The following is a 14,290-nucleotide window of genomic DNA, read 5'->3' as shown; positions in this document are numbered from 1 at the left end:
GACCCCGGCAAGGTGCTCATCTAACTTCCTTTTAAAAATCCCCAGGCTAGGAGCCTGCACCACTTCCCCTGGAAGCTGGTTCCAGGCCCTAGCCACCCTGACTGTGAAGTAGCGCCTCCTAATATCTAATCTAAACTTACCCTCCGCCAGTTTGTGACCGTTATTCCTGGTCACTCCTGGCAGCGCACGGGGGAACAGGGACTCCCCCAATACCTGCTGATCCCCCCTGACCAGTTTGTAGCAGGCCACAAGGTCCCCCCTTAACCTTCTCTTGTGGAGGCTAAACAGGTTCAGGTCCCGTAGCCTCTCCTCATAAGGCCTGCCCTGCTGACCCCTGATCATACGAGTGGCCCTCCTCTGAACTCTTTCCATATTGTCCACGTCCCTCTTGAAGTGTGGCGCCCAGAACTGGACGCAGTACTCCAGCTGCGGCCTGACCAGTGCCGCATAGAGGGGGAGGATCACCTCCCTGGACCTGCTCGAGATGCATCTGTGGATGCATGACAGGGTACGATTGGCCTTCTTGACTGCCTCCCCACACTGCCGGCCCATGTTCATCGTGGAGTCAATGACGACTCCAAGATCCTTTTCCGTCTCCGTGCTGGCAAGAGGGGAGTTCCCCAACCTGTAAGTGTGGTGCCGGTTCTTCCTCCCCATGTGCAACACCTTGCACTTATCAGTGTTAAACCCCATCCTATTCTCATCCGCCCACCGTTGCAACCTGTCAAGGTCAGCTTGTAGCCTATTGCACCCTTCTAGTGCACCCACATCCCCCCACATCTTAGTGTCATCAGCAAACTTGAACAGGGTGCTTTCTACCCCCTCATCCAAGTCACTGATGAAGATGTTGAACAGTGCGGGCCCGAGGACCGAGCCCTGCGGAACCCCACTGCCCACGTCCTTCCAGGTCGAGAAGAACCCATCCACTACCACCCTCTGGGTGCGGCCCTCCAACCAGTTGGCGACCCATTTGACTGTGTGGGCATCGACACCACAGTCTCCCAGCTTTTTGATGAGGACAGGGTGAGAGACAGTGTCGAAAGCCTTCCGGAAGTCCAAAAAGACTACATCCACAGCAACCCCTGCGTCTAATGATTTGGTGACCTGATCGTAAAAGGCCACCAGGTTGGTCTGACAAGACCTGCCACTGATAAACCCATGTTGGTTGCCCCTGAGCATGCATTCCCCCGCAAGGCCCTCCTGGATGTGTGCCAGGATAATTTTTTCAAAGAGCTTACCCGGGATTGAGGTCAGACTAACTGGCCTGTAATTTCCCGGGTCCTCTTTTTTTCCCTTTTTGAAGATAGGGACCACATTGGCCCTCTTCCAGTCCTCCGGCACCTCGCCAGAGCACCACGAGTGCTCATAGACTAGAGGAACGCACCATGAAAACTGCACCACTGAAAAAAAATTTTTAAATCACTTCCAATGTGTGACTTTCTCTGAAATGGGTTTAAACAGAAGTAAGACCAAGATTCTTAATGACTGAAAGAATTCCTTCAGTAAATCATCCCAACGGTGTCTTCTGCGCGTAAATGAGATTCTTGATTTTTGGGGATGGTCCTGCTTTGAGCAGGGGGCTGAACCCTGAGGACTTTCTGAGGTCCCTTCCAAGCCTCACTTTCTATAATAAGATTCTGTGATTTCCCAGGTTTGCGTAAAGCCATCAGGCAATATCATCTAGGAACAAAGCCAGGATGAGAATGAATTTGCAGCATCTAGGGGGAGAATCTATGTTATGTTTAGAAAAGCTGGCAAGAAGTTCTATTTGTGTGAGATAGGAAAGATCCTTGAGGTACATAGTGATGACATATATTTATATAACACCACTGCTAAATTCCTTGCTTCAGGATATACCTTGAGTTATTGGAAGCATATTGTAAATGCTCAATTTTCTTAGTCATGTCTCTGTTAGAATTTCTAAGATTTTCATTGTGGGACCCTTGACTCAACTGAATCTAGTGAATTTCCCTCCCCCCTGCAACTCTCTAGTGTTGACAGGGCACGCTTGCTCCAACAACAAACCACGGTCAATCAAACATGGCAAAGCTGTCCTGGAGTCCATCATGATCAAAATGGTCAAAATGTTAATGATTCTCATCCAAGATATCCAAGTCATAAAATCCATTCATACATCTGATCCTAATAAACAAGCAAATAATAGTAAGAGTGAAAATCTTCCTGCCTTCATCATTATCATAAAAGTCAAGAATTTAACTGCTTCCTAGCCCAAATACAGCATATTCTGGATATGAGTATCAAACAAACAAATCAGGATTATATTTATATTGTCCCAAGTCTGCTTTATTTTTTAAAACATTTTACAATGGCTTAAAGGACAGAAGAGGCAGGTTAAACATGTGTCACCATTTCATTCATGAGGTCATCCTTCTTCATTACACCAAAAAATGAAAGATCATTTTTAAAAGTTGGGATTATTTAAATTACTAGAAGGAAGTAAAAAATACTCCTCCTGAGATGAGTTTTCTTTAGCTATAAGCAAATTAGATATCCACCAACTATTATTTTTCTTGGAGATTTTTTTTTGGGGGTAGTGTGTGTGTGTGTGTGTGTGTGTGTGAAGTTGCATATCTCTCTCAAGGACTGAAGATGTTATTCAGTTTATTTACTGGCCTTTTTAGCTGAGTTCAGTGGTAACACTCATTACCTCAGAACAAAATGGTTTTAAATCTTTTTGACAATAAGCTAATGCACTCCAATGAAAGATTAGGCATCAGTTTCAATATCTGGTTAGTGGTATTTGTTACTACTATTTTTTAAATTACTTTGAAGGCTTCAGTTTGCCACATCCTGATCTGAATATACATACATAATAGGGGAATCCCTGTAAGAAAGTTATCCCAACTAACCAGAGTTGTGACTGGATTTCTAGTGAAAACTTGCTAACAATGAGCAAGTTGAAAGGTCAGAGTGGGTGAGCTGTATGGCCCCTTTCCCTTTTCTCACTACAGCAACACCTTCAGGACCTTTGATCTAAATGTCAGTGGTAAAAATACACAAACAGATACTCCCTTATTATATGCTTGCAGGTGTACATTCCTAAAACTGTTACATTCCACTACCTTCAACCATGCTGGAAATCAATACCTTAAAAAAGTGACCTTGTCTCTCCTCAGATCAAACCAGTATCACAAAACAAAGAATCAGTATAATATTCTAAATACTCAGGGCCTGCTTGACAATAATTGTAAGCATAAATTCAGGCATCCCATAGAAGGATGGGATCTATCTGTTGGCTGAGGGCCAAATTCTAGAGTTACTCACACTGGGTGCATCTACACATGCACTTAATTTGAAACAATAAACTCTGGAGTAGTTTGAGCCAGAGTAAACTACTTCCAGGAGCAGTATCTACATAGGCACCAGGGACAGCAGCAGTTGGAGCTGGGGCAGAGCAGTTTACGCCAGGGCCAAGGGCACAGGAGATCAGCCCCGGGCTCAAGGTGGCAACACTGGATGGCAAAGGGACCTGCTGGGGCACAAGGATACTGAAAATGCAGCACTAGATGGCAGGCAGGAATCTGCCCCCCTGCTGGCTCAGCTGACTAGGCATAATTTATACCTGCAGTCAGCATCTACACATGTGTTGAAGAGATTAACTTAATTCTCATGTTGGTTTAGCAAACATTTTGAGAATATAGCAGAGTTGTATATAATGTACAGAAATATATGATGAGGGTTTTGATGTATGGTAAAATATCTTTTAGGCATAGCTCATAACCTTTGATAACAGTTTAGATAGTGAGGCTAAAAAAAAGTTTTGCACCCCCAATTTTGTTTCTGATTAGCTTACTATTTTGAGTGAGTGTTAAGTATACTCATTTTCCATTACTTATATGTTTTTACAGTTATGTGAAAATGTGCAATACTATATTATTACTACTATTGCTGCTGCTGCTGCTATTACTGCCACCACAGCACCTGGGATCCTGTCATGCTAGGGGTTTACAAACAGAATATAAATGTATAACAATTCCTTCTTTCCCACAAACAAATGTTCTTTCTGTGTCAAGAATTGCTCCCTGCACAAGCTTTGAGATGCATCCGTTTCTTATATCCATGTACAGTATATTTGACTGGAAACTTTGAAAGAGTTCATTAAAAAGCAGCTACCACAAGCTGGCTCAGTTGTATAAGCTCTCCCTGTTTCCTTCAGCTGGAAAGGATTATGGAAAGGATACTCAGCTTTTCTCCTTCAAATGGTGTGGGAAGAAAATACCACTTCCATCAACCTTCACAAAAAAGAACTGTTCAAAAAGAGCATGCAAAATACTTCCTTAAACACATACTGAAAGATTTGGACTGTGGACATTTAAAAAAAATGTGTTTAGAAATTGTCTCTACCTTTGAATCCTGGTTGACTGTTTAGTATTGAAAACAGTACTTATCTCTTTCTCTTGAAACATACATTATTAAGACATTTCCATGTAGGGGAGGAGAGAAAAAAGAAAAAAAAAAAGCAATAAGAGGAGTCAGTAGCTAGCTTTCCTTTCCAGTACTCCATTCTAGTTCAGTCTGTTCATTTGGTACTACATTACTATCATCTATCTTTTGTTTAAAAAAATGAAAAGTTGAATTAAAAGTATAAAAGCCACATGAACCATGTAATTACTTGCAGGCATTTTAAGAGCAGCAGAGGTTAGAAGGGCAGCTCCTGACTCTAAACAGCACCAATTGTTTCCTTTTCCCCTTAAATAACAAAAGGACAGTAGAAAGCTATTACCTGGTCTTACCTTAGTAAAATTGCAGGGTTTTTTTTAAGGGAGATGACCTTTTGGAAAAGATCTTATGTCCTTTCCAACAATTATCTTCTTTAGATATGTTGGGTTTTCCTCTTAGCCCATAAAAATGCTCTATAATATAGATGTCATATTCTAATATATAAGGAACAGCAGAAAAAGACCCAAGCAGAACATTTTAGGATTTGCCAAAGGCAAATTTAAGAGAAGGTTACTTAAGTTTCCTCTAAGGCAGTACCTTAAAACCTATCATACTTTAATTTTAAAACTATAAGGAATGAGTTACAGGTCAGATCGGATCCTACAACAAATCACACACAAGAGCAACTTTATGATTGTGCATGATCACACGTTCAGCAATTGGATCCATATGACTGGACACTTGCACTTGCGTAGAACTTACTGCATAATGAGTGTGTAAGGATTATATCTTTCCTCTCCCTAGTGAAGGCAATGGGAACTGAAATAAGTCGTAGTCTAATTGCAGTCAAAGTCTTTGCAAGACTGAAACAAGAAGGCCTGATTTGAATGCCCTCACACTCTCTTTGTGTTCACCTTACACATGCAACTTATTTGGACTGGTGCTGGTGCTGGAAAAAATACATCCTTAACTTACAAATTAGTATTCAAGACCTACAAGATTAATCCCTAAAAATAATTTAGATAAAACCATCTAGTTTGCGTGATTAAAAAAAAATTCATATTGTTTTAAAAATTCAAGTTTTAAAAATCTTTCTAAATTTTAAAATCTCACAAGAGTACTATCTTTCTAGACACTGGACAAATTCAGATTCAAGTTTAAGCATTTCTAATTTGACTTAACACTTTACAGAAATTTTCTTCAGGATTTAAGGTTCTTGTTTTAGTTTAAAAAGACACTATTCACCAAAACATGTTTTCATTTGTGCAGCTTCACTTCAATATTATTTTTACAGAAATGATCCTGTTACATCCATTGTTCTTTTCTTACAGTCGTTACAGATTGAATACAGGAGTGGTTTATCCTATCTATACACGTAATGAATTCAAATGGAAAATTTTGTAGCTAAAAAAACATATTGTTGACATAAAAATCCATGATGCATTTCATGTCACTTTATCAATTAATCAGACTAGTGCTTCTTTAGCCACAGATGCCCAATAACATAAAAAGTTAATCCAACTAATAAAAATATTAAAACAAGTTTTCTTCTTTGATATACAAATATTTCTTACTCTTTTGTAAGGAAATGTTGTTAGATTAAAATGAAGAGCTTGCGTTTTTCCCCATCATTTCATCAGAAATTAATACTAACAAGTTTGGGCTCTTAGCCATCAAGTAACATGTTTGCAGGCAAATCCTCGGCTGGTATAACTTCTTAAAACACTAATTAAGCTAATGTCTCTTTAGGAATAGTTTGGAGAAAAGTAACTTGGTATTTATTGATAGAAAGATGGACATGAAAGGTTGAAAGCATTTTCCTCCAAACAGATTTTATGCATATCAGTGAGATAGACATTTGTCTGTTTTACAGTTTAGAATTTCTTAAGAATATTTTCATCTCACAGGAGAACCACATCACCAGGAGAAAAATTAAATCTAAACATTCAATGAGAAGTTAAAAAAAGGCATCAAGTAATTGTCCGTTTACAGCAGTTTCCACCAAGGAATGGTTTTGTTGTTGTTGTTTTTTAAAGGAAAAGCTATATGTCAGTTCTAGTAAGAGAAAATATATTCCATATATTATTAGGTTTCTACATATCTATATGCTGTCAATAAAAATATTTTACTTTCATATATTTCCTACTTTAATAACTATTATTGGAATATTTTAATTAGTTTATAAGGTAATTTATTAACACATTTCTTAATTATAAAATGTATGTATTTTGTATTTTATAATTCTGGAGGGTAAGGAAAATTGGGAGGAGAAATGTGAAGGCTGGTGAGTTAAAAAGAAACTGAGCGTGCTCATTTCCACTTTGAGAATCCACTTTTCAAAGAGTACTGATAAAAAACAACACTGCATCTGGCTATACAGGCATTTATATAGCCTCCCTCACCATAACATCTGGGCCCAATATCTGAATCTTGTTATGCTCTTTCCTTTGCAGTTATTACTACTGTTTATAAGCTTAAGGAATAACTGAGGGTTGATCAAAATAGTGCAGTACCAAATACCCTTTATTTTCATTGAAGTTGGTGGGAAAAAGGGAAAAAACCCTAAAAGAGGAAGATTTTGTGATTACTTTCCTTCTTCCAGAATCGTACTTGTTTGCACATGCACACACACCCCCTCAAATGTCTCCTCCCAGTCTCCCAAAATTATATCTACAGCTGTCTAAAGGTGCCATCTACTCCATCTACTGATATTTGACTGTGTTAAGAAAAACAACTTTTGTTACAGAATTATTGAAAATATTTGGACAAAAAGCCTTCAAATTGCACTATACTTTTTATATGAAAGAAAACTTTATGAAAGAGAACTGTAACACAGTGCTCCTGTGTTTGTCAAGATTCAGTTTAGTAATGCTGTCCTCACAAATGATCATTAGTCAACTGAACAATAAAGAGAATCAATTATTCTCAGCTCCACTGTGCAAATAGTGCTTTCTCTTTTAATGCAGAAGATGTACAAACTCTAAATTTTAATGCATTACTATTGATGTGGCAGTCTGGTTAAAAGAAGTTTCATGATATTTTGTAGTCACGGGGATATCATTTTTGAGGAAGATGATGTAGGGGGAAACCTTTCTAAACTCCTTCACATCAAACAAGCTGTTAATAAGAGGGTTGCCAGCAACAGTATTTTGGAACCTTTAATCACAACCTTAGTATCATCAGGAAGCTATTTATAACACACCTACATCTGGTAAGGGAGGCAAGACTGGAATGTTTCTAAATGTAATGACAGTCCTATTCAGGTGTGATTAAAAATGTCTGATTTTAAGAAGGGCAAATACATTTAAGGGCTCCAAGAGGGATTACAACATATATAATTAATAAGACATACATGTTAGTATAAAAGAAAAGTCACCACAGACTACATGGGGGAGGGAAATAAGGAAAACGTTATCCCATTTTTGTTGCATGCTTCTGGAATGTGGGTAGATCATAGTAAAACTTTAAGTGGCAAGAAGATTAAAGGAAAATCATTAAAGCCAAAAAGGACACTAAAATCATCTGGTGTAAGTCAGTGTATCTACACTGGTTTCAGTGGGGCTGTGCCAATTACACCAGCTGAGGGTCTGGCCTGACAGCTTTACAGAAGGTACAGTCAGTTAAATATGTGCTCTACCTAGAAACAATGTTTCTATAACAGTTAAAGCACATCTTGTCCTAACTAGAAGCTTCTTTCATGTTGCCCTCTTTGCTTTATGTAGCCTTATAGGCATACTCTTTAATCAAAGATACAAACTTAAGTACATCATCAATCACTGTTTATTATTTATTAATTTATAGCATCCACAGGTGTGCCAGGCACTTTACAGAAGTATCGCAAGACTGAACTTAAAATACACAGGTCAATCATTCAGCTAAGAGTGTTTCTGGTTCTTTTGGAAAATAGTCCCAATTATTTCAGTGAAGCTCCTCACAGTAGTGATTCTCTGTTTGTTAGTGATAGTAAGATCTGGTACTAAGTGATGGACTCAAAAAAGGTTAACAAACAGAAAAACATAACCCATGGAAAAACAGTAATAACCTGAGTCAGTTTAGACATATATGTTCATACATCCTTGTACATCAACATTAATCATGTGCATGTTTGCTTTATACATGATGCCGTAGAAATGGATCTTAAAGGCTTTTGGTCTTTAAGGTAAAACTTTATCAGGTTACAATATTATTATGAGCATAAATTGAACATAGAGTCTAACATGACACACTATTTCAGTAAATATATCTTGTAAGAGTGCCTTTAATAAGAATGATGAATATCAGCAAAAAATCTTAAATAGTACCACTTCTGCTGTTGCACATATAAGCATACATCTCCTGCACTGAAAGAATAACTGTACAATAGAACAAACATTTGTCTGGTGTTTAAAATAAAAGGAAAAATGGAAAATTATGTTAACTCTGAAAATGAAATATCTGCTAGATTCAAAGTGAGTTGTATCAGGGAGGAAGGAAAAATTGATTATACTAGTTAATTTCTTGACAGCAGAAACAAACACCAATAAACACTATTTACCTAAGTATCTTAAAGCTAGTAAAGCACTATGGTAATATTAAAAAACAGGAGCAAATTATCATACTCTCCAAAGTATCAGCTGGAAATGTCACGCCTATGCATCAGATATTTTCTTATGTATAGGTTAAAATCATTGAACTCCTGGATTTAATGCCTGAGATGTACAGCTCTCTAACACCAATATATAAAACGTATTCACTGAAATCAGTATAATCTAACATATAAGGTATGTGTGTGTGTCTGTGTACATGTGACTATTACTTTTCTTTGTACTATCTTCTGCCCTCCAACCACTTCAGGTTTTGTATTTTACTTTTTAAAAAGTTAATATTACATTTATCTGGTGTTCTGGCTACTATATGATCAGCATACTATAAAACTGGAGAAATATTGTAGGGTGTTTTATTTATGCACAATTGTCAGAGAAGTAATCAGTGAATTTTAATACTTGGCTATTGCCATCTTTAAGGCATACTTTAGAACCTTGTTGATTTGCATCAGTCTGCTAATCAGTGCTGTTCATTTTGCAATTGCAGAAACATGAAATATAATCTATTCACCAGAGAAGTCTACTTTTAGTTTTTAAACTATAGTTTATACTCTGAATATTTGCAAACATAACAAAAAAGCACTATTGTGTATACAGAAGTATATTTTATTTAAGGAATAAAACTTTAAAATGTGAGATCTTACTGTACAATACTGTATTATAAAGAGTTTGCTAAGAACATGGGTGATCCTGTAACTTTTTATTTATTTGATGTATATAGAATGACTATTCGACTGAAAAAATGGTTATAGGACAGGACTTTTGGCAAGATTTAGCAGGCCTGGGAATCAGCAAAAATGAAAATTAATGAGAATCCTCTGTAGTAACCCTCTTAATAAAATTTCATACCCTAAAGGTAATGTTTCTTTTTCCTTACATTTTAGCATTGTATTTTAATGCTATCTTTTAATTCTGTGAGGAAAAATTACATGAGAATAGAAACAAACAAAAACTAAGAACCTAGAAGATTTGCTTTAATTTAAACAAACAAAACAAAAAACCCACAAACCTCCCAAAAAAGGAAAGAGTATTGTTGGTTAGGATCTGGCAGAGAGAAATATATATCCCCCTGGATAATAATTCCTCTAATATTAATTGCTTTCTAAAAGTAAATTAAGTTTGATTTTAGAGAATTTACAGTGTCCTGCTGTTACATAGTAGCTGACTGATAAGAATAATAAACCCTTAAAAAACCCGAATCAAAACAAAAAAGAAACCAGACACATTCCTGATCATTTCCTCCCAGCACAATTTACAAGAGTTACAGAATTTGCTACATTTGGCATGCATGTTACACCTGCTTAACTACTTTTTTACAAGTAATGTGCTCTTTTTGTACAGGGTTGTGTAAGTATGAGTCGGTAGGATTCAGAGTCCCAAACAAAAATATAAATGTGGAAACTTAGGACAATAGAAATATTTAGCACTAAACGCATGTGAAACATGGCATAATCCACATGGAACTGTTTTAATTAACTCAATTTGGTCATGCCAGAAAATCTTGTCAAAATTATTTATGTATTTTACAAGCTCTGATCATTGTGTTGGAATTCAGTTTTAATATTTATCATCGCAGGGCAAAATATAAATTCACTTGACAAGTGTTAAGATTTGAGTTAATTTGTCAGTCCCGATTATCACTAGGAAAGACATTCAGTTTATTAAAGGCAACTACTGTGTGATAAGGATGGGGTAGATACTATTAACCACCTCGTTTAAATAGCCTGAGCTGGCATTATGCCCAAGTCCTTCAGATCAGCATATCAACGCACTTGTTGCTGGCAGAGACTCATTTAAAAAGAAAAAAAAAAGGCGGGGGGAGTTGAATTCCCTCGGAACTAAACATACCATAGACATTTCTCTTTCTAATTAAGCGACCAAGCTAGGAGAATAAGCAGCATTGTGTCCTCCTGTTTTCCTTTGCTAGACAGGAGGGAGAAAAAAGCAGGGCAGACAAATAAAGGAACATTATCTTCCTCAACAGATAAAAAATGAAGAGGCAGAAGGATGTTGGAGAGCTCATTTGAACTTTCTTTGCGTTACATATGGGAGCACTCAGTTTTGCTTATATCAGCGTTGCAGTTGCCTCGCCTAACCCTCCTCACCTTAAAGAAACTCTTGCTTTCACTTAACTAAACCCATGGAAAGCAGGGGAAAAAAACAAAAACAAAAAAACCCTGATGCATAATCCAAGGAAGGATTCTTTTGCTGTTTATTTTCAAAAAGACTCATCTTTATTTCTACTTCGCTTCCAGTTCAGACAAGATTCATGCTACACAGAAATGCACAACAGTTTTAGAAAGCTACAAGCAGGTTTATTATTCTTTTTCCCCCGGATTACAGCAAAGCTAAATTTATAGGCAAGCTCGAGGCTTGTGAGCTGGGCATGTTAGTTTACATGTGTGCAAAAACAAGATCCCGCATCTCCTAGTTTACCACTTCTTCTGGAGTTGGGGGCGGGGGGAGCATATCCTCCCTAGACAGGAAGAGTTCTTCCAGCGCCGCTGAGCATCCCAGGGTGCAAGGCCAGCAAAGCCCCCGGGGGCTGCAGCCTTGGGCCGGGATCGCGGCCCCCGGGGCAGGTCTCCCAGCTCGGCTCCCGCACCGGGCCCTTGGCCTGCCTGACAAACACCCACCTCGCCGCGCACAACGCGGCCTTGAAGGTTTACCTCTGGTGAAAACGTCTTACCTTTGGCAAACCGGCCCTCCAGGCGGCTTCAAGGGAAAGACCTGGGGAAAACAAAGCAAAAAGGGAAAATGTAACAGCCCGGAATGTGCATCCAGCCCCCACTCGGGAGGGTTTTTTTATTTTGCCTAGGCTAGTTTCCCGTCCCCCGAAGCTGCGCAAACTTTCGCGTGACCACTGCATTTCTTTCCCTGGGAAGCAATAAACACCCCGGTTGTCCAGTGAAGGCGAAGGCGAGCACCATCGTCTCCACGCAGCTGGTCACCCTCCCCCGCGGAGGGGGGGAGGGGGGGGTAAGCGGGGAAAAGCAGTGCCGGGGGCTTGCCCCGGTCTCCCACCCGAGCCAGGTCCGTGGCGCCCGCCGGCTGCTGGACGCGAGCGCGGTCTCGCTGCGCCCGGGGGGCGAGCCCGGCTGTCAGGCTCCCCGCTTGATTTACGCGTTGAGCAAGAGCAGTTCCTCAAACATCAGCTTCCCCCCTCGGTTGGCTTTTCACGTTCATCCCGGAGAGAATCCACTTCTCGAAACCGACAAGACCGGCCGGCAGCTGGAGGGGCTGCCTGTGGGGAGCCCGGGGGGAGCCTCCTCCCCTAGGGGGACAGGGAGACCCCGCTCCCCTTCCCTCCCCCCACGCGAGATTCCCCCCACCTGCTCCAAGGTGAAACTGAATCTGCCAAGTGGGTCCTTGCAAAGCGACCCCCCCCGCCCCAGGAGCTGGGGAGCGAGCGGGCGCCCTGCCCGCGCCCACGGGGCTGCAGGGGACTCCCCGGGGCGCGCGGCGCGGCGCGGGCAGGGCCGGGCGGCAGCAGGTTTCTGGGGGTGGGAGGCGGACAATGGGGCACTCCGGGCAGGGGCGGGTGCTCGGGGGAGCGCGACCCCCTCGAGCGCCGGGGCACAGCGCGCACCTCGCAAGTGCCCGGGCCGGCCACGGCCCCCCGCTGCTTCCCCTTCCCCCGCAGCCCGCCAGGGGCAGCTTACCTGCCGGCCCCCGCCGCATCGCTGCTCCGCCCGCACAGACAAGGGCAGGCACCGGCCCCCGGGCTCTGCTGCCCTCCCCGGGGTCAAGCGCGGCGCCCGGCACTGCGCAGCCCCGCAGCCGCCTCCGCCTCCGGCTTCATTGACCGGGGGGGCACACGCACACACATATGCACGCACACACACGTGCCCGCACACACACAGAGTCCCCCCCTCCCCCAGCCCCTGCCATTGGGCACTTTCCCAATCGCCACGTGACTCCCGCCCCCCGCCCCCCCCCCCCCCCACCCCCGGGGATGCGGAGCAGCCGCTTCACTTTCACTTTGGTGCCGCACGTAGGGTCCCGGGGGAGGGAGGCTGCAAGGGGGGTGCATGGCATGGGCTCCGCCAGGAAGTGCCCCCCCCACCATAAAGACAGAAATCCGGGACGGGGGCACGAGCCGATGGGCGCCCTCTCTCCTGCCCTGCCTTGCCCTGCCCTCCCTTCCCCACGAGCAGCGCTTGCCCGTGGCACACAGCGCGGGGCTGCCCGCGGAGAGGGTCTCCTCGGCTCCGGGTGTTTCCCTGCGCCACCTTCCCCTGGCCCTGGACAGGATGCCACAGTCTCCCCAGCCGGGGATGTCGGGGGCTGAGGCAGGGCTGGGCTCTGGCTCCGGCTCCGGAGGGACAGGCTGCACCCCATCTAGCCCCAGGCCAATCCCCAGGGCCTCGCTTTCCGCGCTCCCCTCCCTCCCCGGCCCCCAGAGGAAAGGTCCGCACACAGCCCTCGGCCCAGGCCGCTCACCTCCGAGGAGGCTGCACTGGCAGCACAGCCCCCTTATACTAGGGATGAGACTGGACATAGGAATGTACCCATACACACCTACATCTAGGTACACACAGAGATGATAGATAGATACACATATATGTCTATATACCCATAGACACACATACATATATATTTGAGTCCAGTTTTTTCTCCCGCCCAGGCGGGGGGTCGGACTTCAAGGTCCCTACGGACCCTACTTCTATGATTCTATGATATATGTATGTGTGTGTATCTATATGTGTGCATGTGTGTATGTGTATATAGACATATGTGTATATGCACAAAGATATCTATATATAACATGTATATACATATATATCAGTATACACATAGGTATAACATACATATACAGCAGTGTAGGTTGTAGCTGCGTTAGTCTAAGGACACAGGAAGACAATGTTCTTTGGGTGAATCTGATATCTTTTATTAGACCAGCTGCTGAATAGTATCTTGTTTTGATAAGAATGGGAAATGTAGGAGAACATGCTCTGGGTGGGGTAAGGTTGGCTTCATATTCTGCTTCCCAGATCCTCCTGTTGTTAAGTTGCTGTAATAAAAAATATCAGATTCACCCAAAGAAACTTGTCTGCCTATATGTACATACACATACGTATGTATCTATCTATATATGTGTATATATGTACATATGTGTGTATTATCCATATGTATATATAGAGATGTGTATATGTATGTGTGTATGGGTATTTATTATGTATATATATGTGTGTGTGTATATATATGTGTGTATGTGTGTATATACATGTGTATGCATGTGTATATATATGTGAGTGGATAAATTTTCCTGTTGTTTCACTGTATCTCGCTTACTTGGACAAGCT

At 41.8% G+C, this 14,290-nt stretch overlaps 1 protein-coding gene across 5 annotated transcripts in view; it reads right to left on the bottom strand.

Moving 5' to 3' along the window:
- PRDM1 (PR/SET domain 1) overlaps positions 1–12,812 on the bottom strand; it is a 128,628-nt gene extending 115,816 nt beyond the window's left edge. Inside the window, exons 1-2 of one of the 5 annotated variants that reach the window (XM_090037308.1) lie at positions 12,647–12,812; positions 11,674–11,714 (exon numbers count right to left, since the gene is read on the bottom strand). In XM_090037308.1, coding sequence (XP_089893434.1) covers positions 11,674–11,714; positions 12,647–12,665 — 60 coding nt within the window. In that variant the 5' untranslated portion in view covers positions 12,666–12,812. Of the gene's footprint in view, positions 1–11,673; positions 11,950–12,316; positions 12,515–12,646 lie in introns of those variants that run through there. The other 4 variants (XM_090037343.1, XM_090037313.1, XM_090037303.1 and 1 more) reach the window with 4 other exon arrangements.
- Between the last annotated feature and the right edge of the window lie 1,478 nt (positions 12,813–14,290).

The sequence above is a fragment of the Crocodylus siamensis genome, chromosome 1 (assembly GCF_052110815.1).
Source record: "Crocodylus siamensis isolate JL-2025a chromosome 1, ASM5211081v1, whole genome shotgun sequence".
NCBI classification, from domain to species: Eukaryota; Metazoa; Chordata; order Crocodylia; family Crocodylidae; genus Crocodylus; species Crocodylus siamensis.
This window is presented reverse-complemented; position numbering and strand designations above follow the sequence as displayed.